This window comes from Triturus cristatus, chromosome 11, assembly GCF_964204655.1.
Source record: "Triturus cristatus chromosome 11, aTriCri1.1, whole genome shotgun sequence".
In the NCBI taxonomy this organism is placed as follows: Eukaryota; Metazoa; Chordata; class Amphibia; order Caudata; family Salamandridae; genus Triturus; species Triturus cristatus.
The window spans coordinates 50,126,143-50,153,100 of record NC_140594.1 but is presented as its reverse complement, the minus strand read 5'-3'; the positions used below and the strand labels follow the sequence as shown (position 1 = coordinate 50,153,100).

Sequence of the window (26,958 nt, the reverse complement as noted above, 5' to 3'; positions counted from 1 at the left end):
TACCCGTCCATGAGTAAAAAGCACAAATTCCACCAACTCAAAGATAAGCTATGGAAGGGAAGGAAGTTCTACAGCTGTTGCATTGCATTTGTTGTACAAAGGGAGTCTCCAGCACCACAATAGAAAATTAACGCTGCCATAGAGAAAGCAGAATCCCCTTTTGCCACCTGTCTCAAGGTTTCTTTATTGTATTACATGGTGGTGCCACCATGTTGGCTTCAGCAGCGTTAGCACAGTACCACCTACTGTTACAAGCGTGTGCAGCACAGACCGGCATTAGCACTATTAACAACTGTGCAATATATTACGGACTAGACAAAGGTAGTACAGTGCAGTTTGACACCATAGCACTGAATGTAAAAAGCATTTGCAATGCAATAGGTCTCGCATGTACACGATTTTAAGCTATTGGCATTGTAAATAACAATGCCTTTTATTTATGTTTTACAAACGAATACAAAAATAAAAGGCATTCTCATTTACAATGTCAATAGCTCCAACTTGCATAAATGCGAGACCTATTGCATTGCAAATGCTTTTTTTTTAAAGTCTTGGAAGAAGGGCACACGCAGAACTGCCTCCTTATCGGCCCAATTAAACGTTTGTGGATTTGACTTCTAGCTATTTCTTCTACTCCAGGCAACTTGTCTCACAGTATTTTCACCGGCGTTCAGTGGCTGCTCGTGACATTTCAAAGTGGTGAGGCGTAAAAGTTTGTGATGAATAGGGAAGTGTGCAAGCCCCACAAATAAGGAGGGCTTGGGAGGGTGGGGGGGGGGTCCTACAGGATACTATCAGACTGAAAACTAAGAAGTGTATAAAGTAAAAACAAGACTGCGCAGCAGGCATTTTCCATCTCTGCATCCAGTCTCTGGTACAATATCCTCATAGCCCTTATCGCCACCCCAACAACGCTGCAATGTAGAAAAGATTTGAACACACACTTCTTTACAGAATAGTAGATCACAATGCAGTAAACAAATTACTAACCAGCTACAACTCCTGTCACTCATGGACCGTAATAGTGAAACATATACTTTCATTGCTTGGATGTTTACTAGCCCTTAGTAAGTGGTTGTGCTTATTTTGGAAATATGGCAAGGTTGTCATAACCCTTTCCTTCCTTTTATCAAAACACTACATGCAGCATGCCCTGCACAGCTTGACATGTTTTCACTAACTGCAGCCTCTGGTTTCCAGCAGTCACAGAAAATCCATGACAAATGACATTTTCATCCTAAACAGTTTCAGAGGCTGGCCATTAAAATTATCAGAACTAAAATCAAGGTCTTTAGGAGACTTTGCATTTCACAAGAAAGCAGAGCAGAATATACTTTTCTCAAGTTGAAATCTGCCACGCTGGTAACAACAAATTTCACAGCACAGCCACTGACGGAACAGTACACAGATCACAAAACGTTTGAAAGGGTTTAAAACGAAACTGCAAACATAGCCCCATTTTCTTTTAGATTTGTGGCGGAGGTCACGGAGTGTATTACGAGATGGTAGATTAAAGCATGTATTCAGAGGCAGACCCTTCCTAAAACAATATCCGGGCACCACGAAAGCACAAACGCTCCACATTCAAGAGCCCAGGCCCCACACATGTTAGTGAAAACACAGCCCGGGCCTGTAAGAACAGTGGGGCTGCTGAAAGGAAGGTCTGCCTTTCACACTCTCACACTGCAGCCCGCCTTTTTAGGTCTCGCCTGACCCAGCGCATGCGCTGCTCTGGCGAGACTTATTGAGAGGACTCCAAAAAGTGCTACCAGGCCAGCCTAGAGCTACAGTGCATGTGCGCGGGCGCGCACGCAGCGCTTTACCGCAATTACTTTCACTTTCGCGGCCGCTTGGCATAGCCAATAGGTCTCGGCTAAAGACTTATAAGGTCCTAAAGGCGAGACCTATTGGCTATGCCAATGCTTGTTTTCCACCCTACCACTACCCAGTGTCCATGCGCCCACCTCTTACCTGTGGCCAACAACAGCTCGTGAGGAAGGTATGCAGCGGCTGACAGCAGTGCACCCAGTTCTGAAAGCCCCTTCCCTCCCCACCCACCTCACCCCTACCCCTACCCCCCCCGTCAGGTAGAGGGTTTTCTATCACTTTCGCCAAGAGTTGGAGCCCAGCCCTGACATGGTGCTGCCCAGCCCTGGTGCTGTCGCCTGCAGGCATCCTGTGCAGGCAAGGAGAGAAGGCGACGATCACGATGTCCCCATGGAAGAAAGAGGCGGCGCACTGCTCCTCTGCTGCACATCCGCACCAGCTCACAAAGTGGGCTCTGAACTCCTGCTCAGATCCAGCAGGCACGAGAATGGCGAGGAGGAGAAGCCCAGCCCCCAGTGCATGCTGCCGCTGCCACGCTCAGCGCCAGGCATACCAGGCTGCAGCCAATCCCGACGCTGGCTCTGCTGTCACAGCCGCGCCTTGATTGGCTGGGGCAGGGGACTGTAACGCTCATTACTGAGCCCGCAGACTGCGGCTATGAGTACACCCCGGGCTCCAGTATACTGCAGGGGGAAGACTCTAGTGAGCATGTCGGGCTGGCCGAGAGAGGCCGCCGTCCTTACCCGACATGCGCATTTGGGCCCCGCTGACAGTGTGTACGGTCTGTCAGTAAAATGCTCCACATCCTCAGGCCCGCACGGGAGGATTCTTAAGGTACCTGCCTCCTCATGCCTGAAACCGAAACCGGCCCGCAGCACAAATACCTAACACGTTCTAAAACGTTTAGGACTTTTACTTGAATTTAACTGGGGGCCACAGGGGCTAAAATATCAGGGGGGCAACGTCCCAACGGATGAACCGCCACTGCGGGGCGTTCCCTCCAGCTAAGGTGATAATCATACTATTATCATTGATATATGCGAGAAATGTTAACCTCTTCCTATGAGATCTGATTTTTAAAAAATTGTGACGACAACATGCTTGTAAACTGTGGTCGCTTATTTGTGCGCATTGATTGTTGCATCCCCAATGATAATGCAAACAAAAAAAAGCAACTGAAAACAATAAGGTATTTATATGCTGGTTCATAATATGCGTTTCTACTTCCAAGCATTGTAAATTACAAGTGTTCTTGTTTTACAGTTTCACTTTACTCTGTGTACAGACCTCGGCATGATGAAAGGCTAACTTGGCCTCTTTGGGATTCTAATTTATTACGTGCAAGTGCTACAAAGCGTTTAGAGGGAGCGGTTGCGTCGATGAGACACTTTCTTACCTGGAAGAAGGGTTCATAGTATTTTTGGGGGAGGGAGGCGGTGGCGTCTGGAAATTACTAGTTCATGTACCGTGTCAATGCTTAGTTGTAAAATAAGTCTGGGCACTATTTTTACTATCCAGCTCATTGGAATCTAACGTCAAATAACAGTAAAGCGCCTTTATGTTGTCTAGATCACATTTTAACAGTCTGCAAAACCCAGGGCCAGAATCATTATTATTCATTACAATTAACGACGCCGCCTTCTGGGACCCAACGGTACTGTCAGACAAGTGTGAGAAGTGTGGCTCAATGATTAGAGCGGCAGACCCTGATGCAGAGGTCTAGCCCGGGACCAGGGTTCAATTCCCCGCCTCGGCGGGTCTTGGGCTCAAAAATTCCACGGACCTGATAATTCTTGCCTCGGTGCCTATTCCAATCATGGAGTCCCACTGCAAACTCTGGGCAATAGCTTGCTTAATCTCCACAACGGCCCCCACAACGCTAAGGATGCCTGGCCTCCACCTTGGGGGTGCCCAGGAGTGGACGCCTCACAGGGAAAGCCAGGATGGGTTCCACAGCGGTATTCGTACAAGCGCCTTGAGACCCTTGCGGGTGAGTAGTGCGCTATACAAGTATCAATTTACATTTTTTGTTACAACAAAATTGACATTTTATTGGTTTTTATTCATCACTCTATTGCTTTGCTGATATCCTGTTTTATTTATAGAGCACGAACTTGACCCGAATCGGGTATCAGAGCGCCTTTACATAGCACCATAGGACTCATTCATTTTTGTCAGGCACGGGGAGATTAAGTGATTTGCCCAGAATCACAAGATGTTCAGCGTCATTGCCGAAATTCGAAACCAGCTCCCCAGATTCGAGGTCGACCGCCCTAGCCGCTAGGCCAACTCCCCTCAAGTTTGTTTCAAGTCTTATTTGCTAGAATCAGGGCTTTAAGTGGGCCGGGTCTCACCGGTGCTGAGCACCAGCTGTTTTTTAAAGGAGGCCTCCAAACGGGTCTCTATCCGGCTCTGCCACAGACGGTCGGTTGAATTCCTGACTGCCGTGACAGCAGGCATATCGATGTGCTCGTGCTCACACTGCTCACTTCTCACTAGTGGACAAATGACAGCATGACGTCATGCCAGGTGAGCGTTGTAGGGGAAGGGAAAACTTTTAAAAAGTCATTTTCTCTCTGGATTTCCCTTCTCTTTTGAAACTCAGGAGCAGCAACATTGTCGTGGTGTCACCTGGGCTTTAAGTGGAAAATATTATGTACGACAAGCCGTAGTTGCTGCTTATTTATCTTATGCGACTAACAACCATTGACAAAGCCAATAGTACTGACTTCTTGTAGGTATGATGTTACTTGTTGTATTTATGTATCTGGATGCAATGACAGAAACAGCAAAATACAAGTGGGGTGGCACACTATACTAAGCACAGATTTTTAGCTTATTTGTTTTTAAGCCACGCCCTTAATTACATTGGCCACGCCCCTTTGAGAGCCCACCCCCCCCGTTTTTTCATCCCACTTAAAGCCCTGAAGTTAGCCACGCTTCAGGCATGCAGGTAACACGGGCAGCTCCCAGAAACATGACTTCAACTTGTTAAGGCCCTTGCTCACGGTGAATACCCCTCTTACCACCTTATGCTAAATGCCCTATTCAGAAAAACCCCACTCCAGTCCACACGCGCTCATGGGGCCAGTGTCAGTCAAAGTAACCCCCCCCCTGCACGCACATACCCAGCGACCCTCCCCCATCCCCCAAACCCGTGGACAACCACAGGCGAGCTCTGCGCCAAAGCGCCAAGAGGCCAAGTAATAAGAAAAGCGCAATGGTCCAGTATCAGGTGGTGCTTGAGGGAGGGCGAAGGGGCTCTTGATACGAGAAGGCTTGAGATCCCTTCACGCGCAGCGACGTTGCCTCTAATGGAGTCACTCCCGGGATCATCGTATTTTGTTCAAACAGGAACTTTGCTCCAAAAGTCCCTCCCATGGCTTTCTGGGATTTGTGGTTCTAACTCGGATCGCCTCGACTCAAAGTCTCATAACTGCTGGGGAACCACAGGGAACTTTCCAGTCCTGGGGTTTCTACTGCAATGTGGCTCCACGGCGGTGGAATCAAATCCCAGGCTAGGTCTACAGACGTATATTGTCTGGTTGTCTTTTATTGTGTAGCGCTTACGCTTAGACTATCATTAGGTAGGTAGCTTCAATGCGCTGTGAAGAAGCAGACGTGAGGGGGAGGGATCTTGAATGGAACGGGGCCTTTGCTGTGAAATCCATCATCCTGAGCATAGCGCTCCACCTACCTGCCATCCTGTGCACCCGTGAGGAGTCTGCAGCCCCAAATCCTTCGTGGTTTTTTTCCCCTGCCGCCTTCTGTCATCCGAGGCCGCAGTAGGGGGAAACTACAGGCCCCAGCATCCTCCCTTGCTCCGCCAATTGACGCAGGAAAACGCGCCCGGAGGCGCTATATCTACCGAGGCTCACTCGGTGGAGCGGGGGGCCTTTGCTGTGAAATCCATCATCCTGAGCATAGCGCTCCACCTACCTGCCATCCTGTGCACCCGTGAGGAGTCTGCAGCCCCAAATCCTTTGTGGTTTGTTTCCCCTGTCGCCTTCTGTCATCCGAGGCCGCAGTAGGGGGAAACTACAGGCCCCAGCATCCTCCCTTGCTCCGCCCATTGACGCCGGAAAACGCGCCCGGAGGCGCTATATCTACCGAGGCTCCCTCGGTGGAGCGGGGGGCCTTTGCTGTGAAATCCATCATCCTGAGCATAGCGCTCCACCTACCTGCCATCCTGTGCACCTGTGAGGAGTCTGCAGCCCCAAATCCTTTGTGGTTTGTTTCCCCTGCCGCCTTCTGTCATCCGAGGCCGCAGTAGGGGGAAACTACAGGCCCCAGCATCCTCCCTTGCTCCGCCCATTGACGCCGGAAAACGCGCCCGGAGGCGCTATATCTACCGAGGCTCCCTCGGTGGAGCGGGGGGCCTTTGCTGTGAAATCCATCATCCTGAGCATAGCGCTCCACCTACCTGCCATCCTGTGCACCCGTGAGGAGTCTGCAGCCCCAAATCCTTCGTGGTTTGTTTCCCCTGCCGCCTTCTGTCATCCGAGGCCGCAGTAGGGGGAAACTACAGGCCCCAGCATCCTCCCTTGCTCCGCCCATTGACGCCGGAAAACGCGCCCGGAGGCGCTATATCTACCGAGGCTCCCTCGGTGGAGCGGGGGGCCTTTGCTGTGAAATCCATCATCCTGAGCATAGCGCTCCACCTACCTGCCATCCTGTGCACCCGTGAGGAGTCTGCAGCCCCAAATCCTTCGTGGTTTGTTTCCCCTGCCGCCTTCTGTCATCCGAGGCCGCAGTAGGGGGAAACTTCAGGCCCCAGCATCCTCCCTTGCTCCGCCCATTGACGCCGGAAAACGCGCCCGGAGGCGCTATATCTACCGAGGCTCCCTCCGCGTCGCGGGACGCGCGCGGGCGCCGCCGGGCTGAGCCCGGGCAGAGGGCGGGCCGTCTGTGGCCGTCAGGGGCTGCAGGAGGCTGGGCTGGGCCACCCTATTAACCAATCGTTTTGGACCTCTACATGTGAGTAACACCACTTGAGACATTGTGGAAATTGAGACTATAGCCTAATTTTCTTTTCCGTGACTTCTCATCGGAGTTGATGTGGATGTTGGGTTTATTAACTCTTTGGGAGACATAGTGACTGTGTTGCTGAAGGCGGGTGATTAAAACCATCCACGGTAGTTGTATAGATACTGACCCGCAGCTGGGGGAAATATGGCTGGCAAAACACAGACACGCTCGTTAAGAGCTAAGCGAGGTATTGCCGATGTTTCCCAGGCACTGAAAGAGGATAGCAGCTCGGTAATTCCAGTTATAATGCAGCCCACAGCCATTGACCGCATGTTAAAAAGAGCGCTAGGGGTTGTATCTAGTGAAATTGAGCGCACAGAGAGGCGCCTCTCCTTAACCCCTGACCCTGACCCCGTCGCAAGTATACGGGACCAGGAGGAGGAGATTCTGCTCATCTCACCCCCTAGCTCCCCGGAAACTAGTGAGAGGGACATTCCATGTGCCCAACCCATGTTAATTAGTCACGAGAAGGATCCAGGCCCCACCAAACGTGCCATCACACGCATAAGAAAGAAATGTGCTCCTAAAAAGCGTAGGATTATTAATAGCTCAGCCACCTTTACTAACCCAACTAATAGAAACCTCAGTGGGATTGAGCGAGCTACACAGACAAATTCTCAAACAGAGGCCCCAAGCTGGTTAAATAAGATCATGTTAGATCTTCAGGCCCAGGTAGAATTACTAATCATAAATCAATTAAAGCCGGTGACAAGCAGACTGGATAAAATTCTAAGTGAGTTAAAAAATAGAGCGTCAAAAGACAGCCCATTAGGTGCTTCAAGCACCATTATTAGTCACTCAGAGACCCATCCAGTAACTCAAAGGGCAAACAATTTTAATGATAGTAGGAACACACACACAATTTTAGCACAAATACATGACCCCCCGACCCCTCATGGACAAGTGGTGAGCAAAAACACCTCTAGTGAGAGTAAACGGTGCCCGGATAATGGACTAGGTAAACAGAAGTTAGATGCACAGTCTCGACCCCCGGCTGGCCCTTTAAATGAGGAAGCTGCCCATGAAGACAGGCCCCTCCTCACACATAAGCAATTCCCCACGATAAACCTTCCCCCTGAGGCGTGCCCGTTGGTTGTTGTGTTTGCAGGGGTTCCAGAACTAAAAGAGGCTCAGAAAGAATCCCATGAGGAGTTAAAAAATAAACTCATCTTCTGGCTTAACCAGAATAGACCAATTTCTAACAACAAGGATGGGGAAATTCTTTTGGTCAGACGTGTGAACTGGATAGGGAGGAGTCCGAAACATATCGAGGGAAACTGTATCATTGCAAATTTCAGGGACAGCAGGGTGGTCGAGCATATTTTGAGACCGGGACCCCCGGGATGCATGACAAGTATAAGGCCCCTGTCACTTAGTTATTTTTATTCAAGGCAACAGGTACTAAAAGCGTTTGGAGACGTGTGGAGGGGCGACACTCTGGCTCAAATAGAGGCCCAAATCTCTTGCAACAAGCAACTGGGTTATGGGATGGGGGACACTCGTGTTGGGTAAATAGGTTCACCCCATTAAGGTCACTAGAGGAGATTGATTGACTATTTGACTCTCCCTCTTCCCTAGTACAGGCTGATATGGACCTTACAACAATTGATCTGGTAGACCCGTTAGAGGAAGTTTCTCTGGGACATGGTTTTCCCACTGAAGATGGGTATCCAGAACCAGGGGGAGACAGGCCCATTACCTTAGTTAAAACTCGAGGAGTCCCGGATACTCTTGGTGTGGGTTGCGCATAAACACCCCCCGAGTTAGTTACTATAGCCATTAAACGAAGAAAACAGGTTTGTGATACACAGATACAATCCCTAGGAAAGGAAACAGGGGGGCGAATTAACATCAGTCAAGAATTGGAAGTGGTAGGGCCCGTTACTATGGAGAAAGAGGGCTTGAGAATTATCTCGAGGAATATAGCAGGTATTGCAGGGAAATTTAACAACAAGGAATGGCGACAGTTCATGGCCTCTTTCAATATAATCTGCCTGCAAGAGACTTGGGCCATAGATAACACCCACTTCCAAATAGCCGGCTATAAATGTTTCTTCACACCTGCACAGAAAACCTCCTCGGGCAGGGCTAAGGGTGGCCTGCTAACATATATTGATTTAAACATAGAAGGCAAGTGGTCTAAGGTGGATTGGTTCACATGGAACACACAGGCCCTGAAGTTCAGAAATAAAGGGTTCGGTCTTGTTTTGTTCAATGTGTACAATGCCATTGCCTCAGAAAATGATTTCACTATTTTGAAGGAACTGGATGTCAGGCTGAAACAAGAACTTGTCCCAGCCTAGGGTGTTTCGGCCCATTTGTTAGTAGTTATGGGTGACCTGAACTGTCATTTATGCCCGGGGCTGTTCCCAATCAGTGCTAATTGGTCTAAATGTCCCATAGAAAAGGGTCCCCATTTTAGCCACTCTTTTAGAGGCATGGAATGGGGCAAGTTGACTCACTCCTACGACCTTGAGCACACAATCGATATGATTACTCTGGGACCGGACGGCACCCTCCCCCCCACTTTTAAGGGGAGAGGGTGCTTGTCATATATAGATTATATACTTGTCTCAAGAGGTTTAAAAAATCGCATTTCCAAGGCAGATATTGAGTGGAGCCCATTTAGTGACCATAACCCTTTGGTCATGGAGCTCCTGTATCAAGGAAGGCAAAAAATTAAGCCAGTGGAAGGCACCATCATGGAATGTGTGACGGCCCAGGGTAGGAGGCTTAAGTGGGCAAAAATAGACGGGCCCAGATTTTATAAAGCCCTGATGGAAAAAGGCAAGTCCCTCATTGATGAGTGCTTAGACCCGTCGGTGGTAGGGGCTCGCCTTATAAAAGTGTTTGACCAAATAACGTGTCTGGTGGACGGACTATTGTTGGCCAAGGCCCCTAAGAAAACTCCATCAAACTCACCAAAATGGTTTGACAGGGGTTGTACTCGAGCACTGAAGAATTTAAAATTGGCCCCGAGTGGCAACCCGAGGGAACAGGCTGTAGTAAAAATATGTAGATCAGCATACAGAAAGGAGTTAAAAAGACGGAAAGTCACGCTGCAGGTAGAAGCATGGGCGTCCCTGAGGGAGGCATCTGAAAACAGGGATATCACTGAATTTTGGAGATTAATAAACTCCCCTTGTTTTCAAGACAATAATGCCCCGGAGATCGCCTCAAATATCCTACCCGAACAGTGGATCACTCACTTTGAGGGTCTATATAATCATGGGAAGGAGATTTTATTAAAGGAGAAGGGGACGAACTCGGCGAGTAATCAAGTGGTATTCTACCTGGAAGAGATCAGATTGGGTATCGACGGACTTACTAAAAACAAAGCCCCAGGCCCAGATGGGATCCCCCCAGACCTATTTCTGAGCCAAGTGGATCTTTGGGCTCCTATTGTAACCAGAGTGCTAAACGCAGCTATAATGGCCGGTTTGCCACGATCATGGTCAACGGCCATTATAGTCCCTATTTTCAAAAAAGGCAATAAAGATGACCCTCAATGTTATCGGCCCATCTCTTTGTTAGATGTCACTGCCAAAATTTTGGGTAGGGTAATTTTGAACCGCCTGAGTGAGTGGGCCGAGGACAATAATATCATCTCAGATGTCCAGTATGGTTTCCGGACTGGCAGGTCTACCAGTGACCAATGCCTGAACCTATACATGCTGGTAGCAAAGTACACCAAAACCAGCAACGAAGCTATGTATTTGGGGTTCATGGACTTGGCCGCTGCATTCGATCATGTCAACAGGAACAAGTTATGGGCATTGATGAACCAGCTCGGAATTGACCCCGGGTTAATTCTTATACTGAGGGAATTACATAGCGAAACCTCGGCTAGGGTACGGTATAATAAAGGAGGGGGACTGACAGTCTTTTAGTTGCACAAGTGGAGTGAGGCAGGGATGTATCTTAGCCCCTTTTTTGTTCTCGTTGTATATTAATAATCTGGAACAATGCCTCAATAACCTAAAAGCAGATTGCCCAAGGGTTGGGACCCGCAACATCCCAGTGCTGCTGTACGCAGACGATGCGGTCCTGCTGGCACAGACTCCCAATAGTCTGCAGATTCTTATTGATGGGTTCGTTAAATTTATGGAGACAATTGACCTGTCTGTCAACTTAAAAAAATCATATGTAATGACAGCAGGCCATAGGCCATTGACCGGTTTCACCTATAGAATTGGCACCCACATTCTTGAAAGGGTGCAATCATTTTCATATCTAGGGGTGTTATTTGACGAATCTTTAAAATTTACATCCCTTGTGCAAGAAAGAGGTGGAAAACTGGTGGCATCTTTTGGTGCAATTTCCGGCTATGGGAGGAAAGTTGGCCGTTGGTGCCCAGAACAAACAATACATTTGTATGGCTCGATGTGTTGCCCAAAAACTATGTATGGATCAGAAGTATGGGGATTCATAAATCTGGATGGACTGCAAAGGGAAGAAAACTAAATATTTCGCTCAATATTGAACGTTTCCAATTGCACGCCAGCTATTATTGCCCACAAAGAACTTGGAAGACCCTACATAGAGGATTTGATTAAGTTTAGACCAATTTTGGCCTGGCTTAAACTATGGACGAACCCTGAAGCTGTACTGAGTAGGTTGATCATACAAGATTGTTTGGGAAGAGACAAACACTTGAAAATCCCATGGATCAACTATATTAAGAACACTTTAGAAAATATGGGTCACCTAGAGATGTTTCTCAACCCTCTATCGATCACAGCACAGGATAAGCTAAAACTAAAGAGAAGCTTCCTGGAATCAAGAGTAGCGGCTAGGAGTACACTAGAAGGGAGCAAACCCTCGGTGAGCACCCACAGTAGGCTTGAAACGACTGGTGGGATGGAACCGTACCTCTGTGTTCTTTATAATGCCCAAGAGAGGTTTTTAATGGCACGTTTTAGGCTCAATTTTTTACCTTATTTATTAGCTGATCCAGCTGGTTTTAGTATGTCAATTGAGCAGAAGGGTGCCTGCGACAATAGGTCTCCGCAGGACACCCTTCACTTTGTATTATTATGTCCCATGTAAAGTCTCCCCAGACGCAGATTTTTAAAAGGCATTCTTAAAAAGGAAAGATTTACTAGAGCCAAGCAGGCACTGATTTTTTTACAAAGGGCCAGTGACCCGTTAACTTTATGTGCAGTGATAAGTTTCTTAAAATTCGCATTGAGACTTAGAGTCTCCAGAGGGCAGCACTAATCTTGATGATTGTAGATTGTTAATTGGTTAGATCTAGGAACCCCACCCATGAGGATTGTACGTGAGCAATGAATTATTTGTACATATATAGCGTCATTCAATGTTCTGTATACTGATTTAATACTGTTTTAATTGTATAAATGTGTACTCTTTTATGATGATTTTTAACCATCGAATAAAGAACTATTGAATTGAATTGAATTGAATGGAACGAGGGGAGGAGGAGGGAGTGAAGAGACACAATGATGATAAACGGAGAAGGGGATGACGAAAGGGATGCCCGACGGCACCCTCGGTGTCTGCGCAGCCCGACTCGCCCAGATCACTTCGAAGCGACAGGGAAACATGGAAGGAACGGAATCTGAAAGGGAGGGTCGAAGGAGAGTAAGACATTTCCAGGTGACATGGACTAACAAGCATTTGCAATGCAATAGGTCTCGCCTTTGCGAGAGTTTGAGCTCTTGGCATTGTAAATGAGAATGCCTTTTATTTATGTGTTTTGAAAACCTGCAAGCGGTGCGTAAACCCTCACTTTGTACTTATAGTCGTTGCTTACGAGAAGCAAGGCTGGCAGTAAGTGCGCCTTTTTTACTGCCAGCTATTAGTACAAAGTGCGTGTTTACGGGCGGCTTACAGGTTTTCAAAACACATAAATAAAAGGCATTCTCATTTACAATGACAATAGCTCAAACTCCCACAAAGGCAAGACCTATTGCATTGCAAATGCCTGTTTGCAATCTTACAGTGTTTAGCTCCAGCTGTCTGTCAGTAAACAGCATTGTATACCTTACTCCACCGAGCCCGTCCTGGTTCAAGAATGGATGGCTTTCGTGTCGCTCTCAGCTGCCTTGCTTGTATGTGCTTCTTCCCTCCCTTTTTTGTGAATTAACCCTCCCATAGTAACTCTGCTTCCACTGTTGGTATATTCGTTGTTTCTCCGGCTCCGAATGCAGCATTTGAAACAAAGCCACATTTAACCGACACCATTGACTTCATTTGATTGCCACTCAGTGGTCACTATAAAAACTGCAGCAGAATGTGGAGGATACAACGTTGACTAAATCAGACCACTGTAAAGCAGCAGTGATAATGCCAACCAGCTTCGCTTGAATATAAAGGTACGTGAGAACAATTGCTGTTGCCAATGCTTCTTTGTGTTTTAGCTCAGTTGTGGAAAATGCCACAGTGTGGAAACTATTGGAGTGTATACTTCCAAAACACAAACTTCTCGGCAGAAAGTAACTGCTAGATTCTTAGCACACATTTCTTATGTTCAATCGCGCGTCCCTCCCGGGGCCAAGAAAAGGAAGGCTCGCTTGCAATCAACGGGTGATGAACCATCGACTCAATGTCCTGTATCTCAATGGCTTCTACTGCCTGCAGAGTCACTGGAACAAACCAAATGATGTGTCATCGCTGAGTGCCTAAAGGGATGCTCTACTCATGCCATTGACGCGGGCTGGATTCTGGGCCTGCAGGCAGTGCTGGGCTCGTGCCATTGACGCGCGCTGGATTCTGGGCCTGCGGGCAGTGCTGGGCTCAAGCCATTGACGCGAGCTGGATTCTGGACCTGCAGGCAGTGCTCTGCTCATGCCATTGACGCGCGCTGGATTCTGAGCCTGCAGGAAGTGCTGGGCTCATGCCATTGACGCGCGCTGGATTCTGGGCCTGCATGCAGTGCTCTGCTCATGCCATTGACGCGCTGGATTCTGGGCCTGCAGGCAGTGCTGGGCTCATGCCATTGACGCGCGCTGGATTCTGGGCCTGCAGGTAGTGCTCTGCTCATGCCATTGACGCGCGCTGGATTCTGGGCCTGCAGGCAGTGCTCATGCCATTGACGCGCGCTGGATTCTGGGCCTGCAGGCAGTGCTGGGCTCATGCCATTGACGCGCGCTGGATTCTGGGCCAGCAGGCAGTGCTGGACTCATGCCATTGACGCGCGCTGGATTCTGGGCCTGCAGGCAGTGCTGGGCTCATGCCATTGACGCGCGCTGGATTCTGGGCCTGCAGGCAGTGCTGGGCTCATGCCATTGACGCGCGCTGGATTCTGGACCTGCAGGCAGTGTTGGGCTCATGCCATTGACGCACGCTGGATTCTGGGCCTGCATGCAGTGCTCTGCTCATGCCATTGACGCACGCTGGATTCTGGGCCTGCATGCAGTGCTCTGCTCATGCCATTGACGCGCGCTGGATTCTGGGCCTGCAGGCAGTGCTGGGCTCATGCCATTGACGCACGCTGGATTCTGGGCCTGCAGGCAGTGCTGGGCTCATGCCATTGACGCACGCTGGATTCTGGGCCTGCATGCAGTGCTGGGCTCATGCCATTGACGCACGCTGGATTCTGTGCCTGCATGCAGTGCTGGGCTCATGCCATTGACGCACGCTGGATACTGGGCCTGCAGGCAGTGCTGGGCTCATGCCATTGACGCGGGCTGGATTCTGGGCCTGCAGGCAGTGCTGGGCATATGCCATTGACGCGCGCTGGATTCTGGGCCTGCAGGCAGTGCTGGGCTCATGCCATTGACGTGCGCTGGATTCTGGGCCTGCAGGCAGTGCTGGGCTCATGCCATTGACGCGCGCTGGATTCTGGGCCTGCAGGCAGTGCTGGGCTCATGCCATTGACGCACGCTGGATTCTGGGCCTGCAGGCAGTGCCCTGCTCATGCCATTGACGCGCGCTGGATTCAGGGCCTGCAGGCAGTGCTGGGCTCATGCCATTGACACGCGCTGGATTCTGGGCCTGCAGGCAGTGCTGGGCTCATGCCATTGATGCGCGCTGGATTCTGGGCCTGCATGCAGTGCTCTGCTCATGCCATTGACGCGCGCTGGATTCTGGGCCTGCAGGCAGTGCTGGGCATATGCTATTGACGCGCGCTGGATTCTGGGCCTGCAGGCAGTGCTGGGCTCATTCAATTGACGCGCGCTGGATTCTGGGCCTGCAGGCAGTGCTGGGCTCATGCCATTGACGCGAGCTGGATTCTGGGCCTGCAGGCAGTGCTGGGCTCATGCCATTGACGCGCGCTGGATTCAGGGCCTGCAGGCAGTGCTGGGCTCATTCAATTGACGCGCGCTGGATTCTGGGCCTGCAGGCAGTGCTGGGCTCATTCAATTGACGCGCGCTGGATTCTGGGCCTGCAGGCAGTGCTGGGCTCATGCCATTGACGCGAGCTGGATTCTGGGCCTGCAGGCAGTGCTCTGCTCATGCAATTGACGCGCGCTGGATTCTGGGCCTGCAGGCAGTGTTGGGCTCATGCCATTGACGCACGCTGGATTCTGGGCCTGCATGCAGTGCTCTGCTCATGCCATTGACGCGCGCTGGATTCTGGGCCTGCAGGCAGTGCTGGGCTCATGCCATTGACGCACGCTGGATTCTGGGCCTGCATGCAGTGCTGGGCTCATGCCATTGACGCACGCTGGATTCTGTGCCTGCATGCAGTGCTGGGCTCATGCCATTGACGCACGCTGGATACTGGGCCTGCAGGCAGTGCTGGGCTCATGCCATTGACGCGCGCTTGACTCTGGGCCTGCAGGCAGTGCTGGGCATATGCCATTGACGCGCGCTGGATTCTGGGCCTGCAGGCAGTGCTGGGCTCATGCCATTGACGTGCGCTGGATTCTGGGCCTGCAGGCAGTGCTGGGCTCATGCCATTTACGTGCGCTGGATTCTGGGCCTGCAGGCAGTGCTGGGCTCATGCCATTGACGCGCGCTGGATTCTGGGCCTGCAGGCAGTGCTGGGCTCATGCCATTGACGCGCGCTGGATTCTGGGCCTGAAGGCAGTGCCCTGCTCATGCCATTGACGCGCGCTGGTTTCAGGGCCTGCAGGCAGTGCTGGGCTCATGCCATTGACGCGCGCTGGATTCTGGGCCTGCAGGCAGTGCTGGGCTCATGCCATTGATGCGCGCTGGATTCTGGGCCTGCATGCAGTGCTCTGTTCATGCCATTGACGCGCGCTGGATTCTGGGCCTGCAGGCAGTGCTGGGCATATGCTATTGACGCGCGCTGGATTCTGGGCCTGCAGGCAGTGCTGGGCTCATGCCATTGACGCGTGCTGGATTCAGGGCCTGCAGGCAGTGCTGGGCTCATGCCATTGACGCGCGCTGGATTCTGGGCCTGCAGGCAGTGCTGGGCTCATGCCATTGACGCTAGCTGGATTCTGGGCCTGCAGGCAGTGCTGGGCATATGCCATTGACGCGCGCTGGATTCTGGGCCTGCAGGCAGTGCTGGGCATATGCTATTGACGCGCGCTGGATTCTGGGCCTGCAGGCGGTGCTGGGCTCATGCCATTGACGCGCGCTGGATTCTGGGCCTGCAGGCAGTGCTGGGCATATGCCATTGACGCGCGCTGGATTCTGGGCCTGCAGGCAGTGCTGGGCATATGCTATTGACGCGCGCTGGATTCTGGGCCTGCAGCCAGTGCTGGGCTCATGCCATTGACGTGCGCTGGATTCTGGGCCTGCAGGCAGTGCTGGACTCATTGTTCCTGTTCTGGGCGGCCCCACTTAGGCCGCTCCTCCTGCTGCTGTGCGTCAAAGAGACCCACTGTTGCTTTCCGAAACCAAGCTGCGTTACCCGCCCCAATGCCCGCTGCCTGATCTCCATACATTAGAGCCTGACCACAGCCAGCTGCTCCATGGCGCCCACCATATGGGCACGGTCCTCTGTCCGCCTGTGCAGATCATCTCTGCCCGGTGCAGCACCCGCACTGCTGGGAATGAGAGGATCTCTGATAACGAATATCGATATTCCACATGGATCTGTATGTTAACAATACAAGGAGTCACATGTCTGTAACCTAGGGCTATGGAGTACATTCAGCTTTTCGGGCAGTGGAAAATCTCACTTCATGCAGGAAACAAGAGAAATCCATTATAAAATGGAGCACATAAAGGCATTTCTGTATCTGTAGCAGCTGAAAGTCCATTACACTGGGCTAGCATGGTCACCTGCTCCTCAGTCCATACTCTAAATGAACAGAATGTACCCCCGGACAGCCCCCTGTTTCCTTTGTGAAGCCGCTCATGCGTGCACGGAGTTCGCCGCTTTGAAGCAGGCCGACAGCCGTCTTTTATCACCCCAGATTTCAAGAGTTTAGACTTTAATAGCAATAAAGACAATGCAAAAAGCATAAATAAAATCAGTTTCACTTCCCCGCGGGCCGCTTTGTTTGCACGTATTATGCGAAGAGCTGACTCTTAACCTGCTAAACGTCCCTTTGTGGGCAGGCCGGGGAGGAGTTTAGGGAACTAGACAGCACTTCACAGCTCCAAACACAAGGGCACAACAGCTCCAGGCCTCGAGCCTTGCCCGCTGCATGCGTGGCCCTCAGTCAACACATGTCAGAGATCAAGTGGACACATCAGGGCACCTTTCAAAACACAAGTAGATCTCGAGCCGTGAAACAAACCTTTTATGACCGCTCCTGGACAGAGGGGGGGAGAGGGGTGCAGGAGGGATACGTGAATTTGCTACACTTTCATTCACCAAAGCAAAGGAGCGGATAATTATTTCAACATGCTTGAAAGAGCTTGCATGAGGTGAGGTGCCCACTGTAAGAACGCAGAACACTCCTGAGTGCAGAAATGCGCGTTATTTTCGCAACTCACAGGGTGCAATGTATCCTGGGGGTGGTCCTGGGGATGGCAGGGGCTCGAAAACCGCTTGAGAAAATAGGGTGATATTTTCCTACTTTGGGATTCAAATTAGAGTTAAAAGATAGTTTCTGCTCAATGTGTACAGCATTATTAAAAATATTTTAATTAATTCGAGTTCCCAGACTGAGATGGAGAAACACACAAACGCCCAGCAGCATATAATTAGGGCCCGTGAACACACCCTGTTCACAGGAGAGAGCGAGAATGTCAGTTTATGAACTCAAACTGTTTGTTTTGTAAAGTGCCAATTTGCGACAACAATAAACTTGACATTGGAGCGCTGCAAAGTAACGGTGCCCAGTTGCTTAGCGTGTAGTGGATGGAATGAACGAGATGATGTAAATGATAGAACGTGTCACTCCTAAACTCCCATGAAATGCTGCGTTTCATTGTAAAGAGCACTAGTACCTGTGCATAAAATGCGCGCTATATCAGACTGCACAAATAACAGTATGGACCTAAAACTACAGGCGCTCCAGAAAACAGGTAAAAACGGAACCTTCCAACTCACTCACAAGTGAGTACTGCTCGGAAAAGAGGTCGTGGCTGATTAACATAGATACTAGCGACCCTTGGGACCAACCGTGCAGACCGTACACCCATCAAGACCTCCAGCGCTGTGAAGACAACGATAGCAAACAAGCAGCGCGTGCTGAAAATATACTGTTCCTTGGAGGGCGCGTAGACCAGTTTTGGCGGTAGCACACGGGCGTGCACGACGGGACAGTAAACACCATTGGATGAATGAGCAGCAACGGGAATGCGTTGAGGAAGCCTAAGCGAGAGGGAGGGGGTAGGGGTAGTATAAGAGCACTATAGCAGTGTAGGTGAGACTGGCACAGAGAGGGTTTTAGATGGGTCTTTGAAGGTGGGGGTGGAACAAACTGAGTGGGCGGTGTATGGGTGAGCGCAGTCTGCACATGCACTCTGCAACATAGTAAAACAAGTCTCTGAACAATAGAAGCAACAACCATCCTTTGCAGGAAGAGGTTTGCAGGGCACCCCGGCTGCACCCAAGCACTGCCAGCGCCAACATGTTATCTATGGCTGCTCCCAATGTGGTTCCAATCAGGGCTTGAATGAATCACGCCACTGTGGGAAACCGGACCCGGGGTCTGTTTATTTCATTCACAGAGATGCCAACCCTGCCGCCTTCTACACAAAGACACCACCAGACGCCCCGGAGCAGGCCCACTGGGTGGCAGGGAGGGAGCCAAGAACAGCATGAGGGAGCCGTCTGCAGTCTGAAGTCAAGAGGATGCCCTTTGTGTTCACTGAGGGCTGAAAAGCATTAGTAAGCCCTCCCGAACCTAACCCGGGGAGCGGTGTCTATTCACAAGTCAAGCAGCAATACACAAATCCCAGTATGGGGGGGGAGGGGGAGGGGGTTCAGTGACCACAAATACACGTGAGTGTGCTGTCCATGGACTCATAGATAATTGAGGCTCAAGTATAAAAATAATTCCACAGCGCGTCACCCCTAGGTTACAGTTCTGTCTCTAGCGGCATGAGGCAACCGAGGCATCTTGCTCCGCTAGTAAAGAAGACTGCAAATCATGGGCTTCGATGCGTCCGAGGGAATGAAGCGCTATATAAATGAAAGAACAATGCAACGCTTCCAGTATTTCACGTGATGAGTGTTGCGCTACTGACGTCTAACAGCTACAGCTGTTTAATTATGTGAATTGCCATTCAGATAAGCGCAGTCGACCACCAGTCACACAGGACGTGGCTGGGGTTGTAGTGCTGAATGGTGAGCTCATGTGCAATGCGTTTTTTTTCTGGCTGTCCAGCCTCGTTCATCACTTCCATTTTAGCGCCGCGCTTCCCCCAGACAAAGAAATCGCTTCATTGCTCCGTGGCTGTGTCTATTTATTTATTTATTTGTATGTATTTATAAAACGCGACACTCATCCCAAGGGACATCACGGCGCTGCAAAACACAATCGAGTATAACGTGAAGAAGTTTAAATTGCAGTTTAGTAGCTGGGAAATAAATGGGTTTTTAGTTTTTTCCTAAACATTAAATATTCTTCAGTCAAACGTAAATCTAGAGGAAGTTTGTTCCAATTAACCGCTGCTAATTTAGAGAATGAACGATCGCCCATCCTGACTTTGGACATACGCTTGACTGATGCTAATGCCTGGTGGCGGGATCTAAGATTACACAAAGGTACGTATATGCTCAAGCCACCTTAATCCCCACCACCTGCATACCCGGTGCCACGCTCTGGGTTCACAGAGGGCGCGTCCTTAGCCTGGCCTTTCCTTCTTGCCTTCTTAAAGGCTGCCAACTGCAAGCGGACAAGCACAGGAACTGTGCCAACCAGGGAAAGGAGCAGGTGGCACTAACAATTTACCGGCAGCCAGTAGCATCGTGCCCAGAGGCCTGGATGTAAGCGCAGGATTCAGAGTCAGCAGTGTTGCCGGCCGCCGCAACATATCAGCCACAGTCACATCAATCAGAGGGGACGCAGGAATCGGGAAATATACAAGCAAGAGAGATGCTGGGCTACCTTTCAGGGTTTCCCATCTGTCAGATCCGGGTCCTTCTTCTCGCTTCCTTCTCACTGAGGTCGATAAAACTAACAAGTGCTGATGCAAAAATAAACACTCGGCGAAGCTTGTCTTTATGGGGCCATGTGTTTGAAACACATGGCCCCATAAAGATAAGAAACCTTTTGCGACGCACTGAAGGCAGACGAGCCAGTCCAAGTGGGACGGCTCAAAAAGCCAAAAGTGAACGTCACAAAGACCTCTTTCCCAATGGCTGGCCACCGTTTAGACGGTGACGCCGGCCAATGGGAAAGAGGGGCGGGGCTTGAAGCCCTTTACAGAATTCCCTCTAAATCATTAAATCTCGCCAGCGAGACTGCGCATGTGCGCAGCCCACGCCAGCCGAGACCTAAAAAAGGTAACCACAATATCTGTATACCCAACTAGTTGCGACACCCCCCCCCCCATCCCCAAAACACAAGTTAATAAACGTAAACCTTCCTCCTCTTCCACACAGTGGTCGCGGTCACTGCCTTTACCCCCAATTACCCTTCGTATGGATGGCTATGGGGTTTGGGGGGCGGAGTATGATAAACCGATAAGTCACTACATTGACAAGCTGACGCTGCTGCATGTTGCACCAGTGCCCACACACAATCCCTTCTCTGCTCAGCAAAGGCCGCTGGCAGAAAAGGCAGCTTTGGTTTGCATCAGCTCCCTGCATCTGCACTGACACATTTGTGATCGTGGGCTAACCCATGCCTTTTAGCAACTGCACACAAATGACTAGCTCCTTCCTGGCCTGGAAGCCACCAGACGTAGGTGCTATTTTTCTCACCCTTCTCAGTGGTGGGGCGGATGGGGGCTGTGTGAGCTTTGTGAAAAGACAGGACCTTGAGGTGGCAGAGAAGTGAGGGGCAGAGAGAGATAAAAGATCCGAAAAGGTGCGTTTCCTGACACTTGCATTCTCTCACTTTCACGCCATTTTCTTTGGCTTTTAGGTGTTCTGTTGCCCTGTTTCTGTTGACTGCTTCCCACCTCCTGCCCAGATTCACAGAGGGGTGTGAAAAAAGCGCTCGCCATAGCGCTGTTTACATTTGCATCGCGCTTTCACTTTCAGTGAAAGCGAAAGCACAATGCAAAAATTAACAAGCGGCGCCCTGTCTCCTTTTGGGAGGCCCACAAGGACTGGATCTCAGAGGCTTGTTTACATAACACGCCTCTGAGATAAGAAATTGCTTCACGACAGCAGTGAAGTAGGAGACCCAGTCCGGATGGGCCATCCCAAAAGGACAAAGGGCGGTAACACAGAAGCCTGACCTTCAATGGGAAGCCACCGTTTACCATAAATGGTGACGCTACCCAATGAAAATGAGGGGCGGGGCTTTTAGCCCCTTCTGAAATATACTCACCCACAATATGTCTCACATGCGCGCTGCAACGCAGGTCTGCGAGACCTAAAAAGGAGCACTCACTGCTACCATCCCCTTCTGTCTCGCTTGGCTGACTCCAGTTGTTGCAATTTACACACAATGTGGTTAGAGTGCAGCAGCCTCATCTACCTCAATCAATGCATACCAATGTGAGTGATGTCCTTGGTTCGAGTTAATTCACATACATCTCAGAGCCTTGTAGGTCTATTACCACCCTTCGACGGCATCCGAAGAATGGGGTGCAGTCAGAGCTGCAGAGACAAACCACAAAGTTACCTGGTGTGACTTGCGTCACCAGCGTCCTGGTCTGTGTTTGAACTGGAGTCAGGCTCGTAGGCACGACAGCGGAGGCCGCAGCAGAGGTCATCGTGCGCACTCCTTGATTGGTTGTAATGGTTACCATTTCAGCAGGAAGTGCAGAAGATGCTACGGTGCGCTGTTGTCCATGCATTACCTGACCAACCACCGTCCCAGACGTCTGCAAAAGTTGCAAAAATAAATGTTTATAGAGACATGCATTGTGAAAGGGGATCGCCAATTTTGAGACTAAGGACTGTAAATGTCTAAAATTCTTATCAAAATATTTTCAATGACATCTGTTTCTCTGTCCACCACAGTGTAATTCTAACATCAATATTCTTATCAGCAATTTACAATTAATCTGCATTAGGCCAAAGTAAAAAATAAATAAATAACAAATCTGCTTTCAACTTCAAAAGTTACAAGCACTTAGCATTAGGCAAGGTTCAAGTAAGTAGCAAATCTGCACCACCTGCGGCACCAGGGGCGGCTGGGTGCAGGGTTCAAATTCAGAATCTGGCGCCAATGTTATCCAATGGAGAAAGGGGGTAATCGCAGAGATGAGGGTCACAGGTGAGTAACACAGTTTGGTAACCCAGCCTCCGGGGGTTAAGGTAAGCACAGGGGCCACAAGGCAGCACTAAATGTACAACCACAGCGGCACAGGAGCACCCGGGTGCAGAGTGCCAACCCAGTACAAACCAATAGGGGAAGGTAGGTTTTGAAGAAAGGCAGCAGGATCAGGCCAGACGAAGATAACCCACAGCTGCCTAGGTAAGCAGTGATGTTAGGGGACGTGGGAACACCATTGGTTGCGCTCCCCAAGGCCCAGGAGCTTCGGGTGCGGGGGTGTCTTTAGGTGTCGTAAGGGACATACTTACCTACCACTTTCCAGGGGTCGAAACTTCGACATCTACCACACTAGCCAGTCTGACCAACAGTGATTGATCACTGTGGCTTTATCTATAACTAGGGCTAATTAAATATCTGGATGTAATGTGATTTACTAGGCTCTTGTATGAGCCCCTTCCTGAGAAATAACGGAGTTTGTGAATTGTACACTATTCCATTCACTACCTTATCCTCACTTCGTCCACTACACCCTCACCCTTCCCTCCTGGGGCACTGCTTTGAATATTGTGTCAACAAATGTTATAAAATACAGGTTGCTCAGTGTAATTAAATAACACTGTTCATTAAGAATACTACGATTCTGTGTATAACTGTGTATGATTTTCTTGGTTCTTTAAAACACAGTAATTTGTACACTGCGACCATTCTCCGTATACACTACGCTATACCCAGGTCCCAGTGACTTTTTTGGGTTTACCCTTCTAGGTAACTATGGCATGGCACCCAGGCAGGATGAAATGCTGACTGTTGTTTTTCACCTCACAGGGCCATGAGGCTGCAAGGGCAATGCCATGATCCTAGTGAGGGGGTCCCAGGGGACCTTCCTCAGCCTCCAGGCCCTAGGTACCCAGGGTACCACTTACTAGAGACTTACAGGGGGGCAGAAGTACCAATCGTGGATATGTTTTTACGGAAGAAGCACTGGCACAGGGGATCCGGTTGGTAGAGACCCTGTGCACTACATTCAAATCCACATCTATATCCAGGCAAAAAAGGGGGCTAACCAGGTCAAAAGAGGCACTTTCTCACCACATGTCAGATTTTTTTTACATTGATGATGCAACTAAGCTGATTGCTGAGTGACGGTAAGACACTGTGTGAGAAAGTGCCCTCTTTCTGCATGGTTGTCCCCACTTTTTGCTGAATTGCTGATGTGCTTTGACTGAATGTGCCCTGGGCTCCTGCTAATCAGGTACCCAGGGTCTATGTTCTTTCCCTAAAACTGCATTGAAGCCTAAACCCAATTGGCATCTCTGGCCACAGGTCAGACCCTGGTAAATAGTACCACAGGTACCCAGGGCACTGTGACCAGAGAAGGTCTCTAAGGGCTGCAGCACTTATTGTGCCACGCTTAGAGGTCCTGTACCCTTACACTCTCACACTGCCCTTGCACGCTGCGTGTTTTGGTGCAGAACAAAGTGAAGAGTTGACATGGCACACATCCCTGTGTGCCTTGCCTACAACCCACTGCCTTGGCATAGATCAGTCATCCCACTAGCTGGGTGCACTATACCAGTGGTGAGGGTACAGAAGCATGAGCCCTGTACCCCTACAGTGTTTAAGTCCATTCTTAGACATTGTAAGTGCAGTGCTGCCATTAAGAGTATATGGTGCTGGGAGTTTGTCATTACAAACTCCACAGCACGATAATGGCTACACTGAAAACTGAAACTTTTGGTATCAAACTTCTCAGCACATTAAACCCACACTGATGCCAGTGTGGGATTAAATGGAAAAATGCACACAGAGGGCATCTTAGAGATGCCCCCGGAAAACTAACACCACTAGTGTCCAGGCTGAGTGGCTGCTTTCACACCAGACATGTTTCTGGACCCCTGGGTCGAGAGCCTGCTGCTCTCTGGGGCCTGAAACAATGCACATCATGGGATGAGGTGCCAAGCCTCCTCCTGCAAGATGGTCAGGGTTCACGAAGGGGAAGCTTCAAAGGCTTGCGCCTTTGCGAGCTTCCCCAGGCCACTTGCTGCTTTCAGCAACTGTTCCCACTGGTTCTGACCCTCACTTTGGGCGGGAGAACCGGCAGGAAAAACAAGTGCGGAAGAGAGGTGTGCCCACCTCTGCCAACTCCACCCCTCAGGTGGGGGAGGCAAGGTGAAGCACAACTCTCAGTCCCCGCCATCTTGCAGATGGGGGGGCTCGGCCAACCAGGGACAGGCTCATGCCCCCCACCCCCCGGAGGGTTACAAAACAAGGGGATGACCCAGCTAAATCACTAGGACCTGGGTAGAAATGCGGTACATGTGACAATGGCCTTAGTGGACACACTAAGAAACATGAATTCAGATACACCTGTAAAAGTAATTCACAATATTCAACGGAAAAAATATAAACACATTTATTTACACCAGATATGGATATCTCTTGTCTCATCAGAAGATATCATGAATACATATTTTCACCAATTCACATATTTGACTACAAGAAGGTGCCCCAGGAGGGAGGGTAGGTAAGTGTAAATCTACAAGATGGCAGGCACTGAAGAGTGGGTTTCACCTCGCCTCCCCCACCTGAGGGGTGGAGTTGACTGAGGTGGCACGCCTTCTGGGCTGGCTAGTTTTTCCCACCTGTCTTCCTGCTGAAAAAGAGGGGAGACAGGAAGGGGGACTGCTCCGGATAAAAGGAGAGGCTGGGGGTCGCATTACAAAGGCTGCCAGGCCTTTGAAGCTTCCCTGCCACAGATGGCTCTTCCTGGCCTGGGGGAGGTGTGAACACCTCCACCCAGGAAAAGGCTTTGTTTGTGGGCTCATGTAGCGAAGGCTCCCAAACTAGGGGTCCAGAAACATGTCTAATGGTGGCAGGCTGGTGTGTACCAGTCGGAAAATCCACCAGAGGCTGGTCGTTTTTCAGGGGGCATCTCTAAGATGCCTTCTGTGTGCATTTTTATTAGATCCCACACTGGCATCCGTGTGGGTTTGATGTGCTGAGAAGTTTGATACCAAACTTCAGTTTTCAGTGTAGCCATTTTGGTGCTGTGGAGTTCGTAATGAAAAGCTCCCAGCACCATATACTCTTAATGGCAGCACTGCACTTACAATGTCTAAGAATGGACTTAGACACTGTAGGGGTACAGGGCTCATGCACCTGTACCCTCACCGCTGGCATAGGGGACCCAGCTAGTGGAGTGACTGATCTATGCCATGGGAGTGGGTTGTAGGCATGGCAGGGGTGTGTGCCATGTCGACTCTTCACTTTGTTCTGCACCAAGACACGCAGCCTGCAAAGGCAGTGTGTGTGTGTGAAAAGATGTAGGGCCTCTAAGGGTTGCACAAAAAGTGCTGAAGCCCTTAGAGGTCTTCCCTGGTCACAGTGCCCTGGGTACCTGTGGTACCATTTACTAGGGGCTGACCTGTGGCCAGAGATGCCAATTGGGTTAGTTTTGGGGAATAAACACAGGCCCTGGGAACTTGATTGGCAGGGACCCAGGGCACATCAAGTGAAAGTGCATCAGTGGTCTGGGTCCCTGCCAATCAAGTTCCCAGGGCTTGTGTTTATTCCCCAAAACTAACCCAATTGGCATCTCTGGCCACAGGTCAGCCCCTGGTAAATGGTACCACAGGTACTAGGGGAAATGTGACCAGGGAAGACCTCTAAGGGCTTCAGCACTTTTTGTGCAACCCTTAGAGGCCCTACATCTATTCACACACACACTGCCTTTGCAGGCTGCGTGTCTTGGTGCAGAACAAAGTGGTCTGCAACAGAAACCCACTTTCCTACATCTATGCCCTGGAGGTGGGCCAGAAAACAGAAAATGTGAGCAGTGGATGGGGTTTGAAAATGTACTCCAGCATCTGTACAAGTGAAGGTGTCCTACAAAAAGCCAGTTGGCCTACTCTTCCATGGAGTTTGTATGCCTATTCTGAGGGTCAGTTGCCTTAACATCAAATTCACACAATGTACCTCTGTCTCAACACTACCTCAAACAAACTATCCAGATACTACAAAGGTCACCAGGTCAATAATCAGCTGTGCACGGTCAGAAAATATCCTGTAAGGCACTAGCCCTTCTCCAAGTGAAGCCATAAGTCTGACAAAAACTCAGCGTCTAGAACACATACTCCAGGCTGAATGGACAGCAGCATCAGCAAAGTTCTCTCGGTCACAAAAGGACAAAAAACTGATCCAATTATGGAACTCTTACAATAAACTCTGGCAACATTTGCATTTTAATTCTAATTCCTAATAAGGTTGCAGTTTCTGTTCCACATAGCCTGGAAATAGACACAGACTTATTATGAACCTGGGGAGTGCTAAGGGTCGTCCTTCACCTCTATATAAACTGCTGCTTGTTCATGGACGGGGGAAGAGCTTTGACAATTGTCCTAGAGCTAGAGACACTCGCATTAAACATGAT

At 50.0% G+C, this 26,958-nt stretch overlaps 1 protein-coding gene across 4 annotated transcripts in view; it reads right to left on the bottom strand.

Moving 5' to 3' along the window:
* The window catches only part of EP400 (E1A binding protein p400), an 852,236-nt gene that overhangs the window by 112,361 nt on the left and 712,917 nt on the right, over nucleotides 1-26,958 (bottom strand). For all 4 annotated transcript variants that reach the window (XM_085634324.1, XM_085634328.1, XM_085634325.1 and 1 more), the window contains one exon: nucleotides 21,933-22,134. In XM_085634324.1, the coding sequence (XP_085490450.1) occupies nucleotides 21,933-22,134 (202 nt within the window). The remainder of the gene's footprint in view (nucleotides 1-21,932; nucleotides 22,135-26,958) is intronic.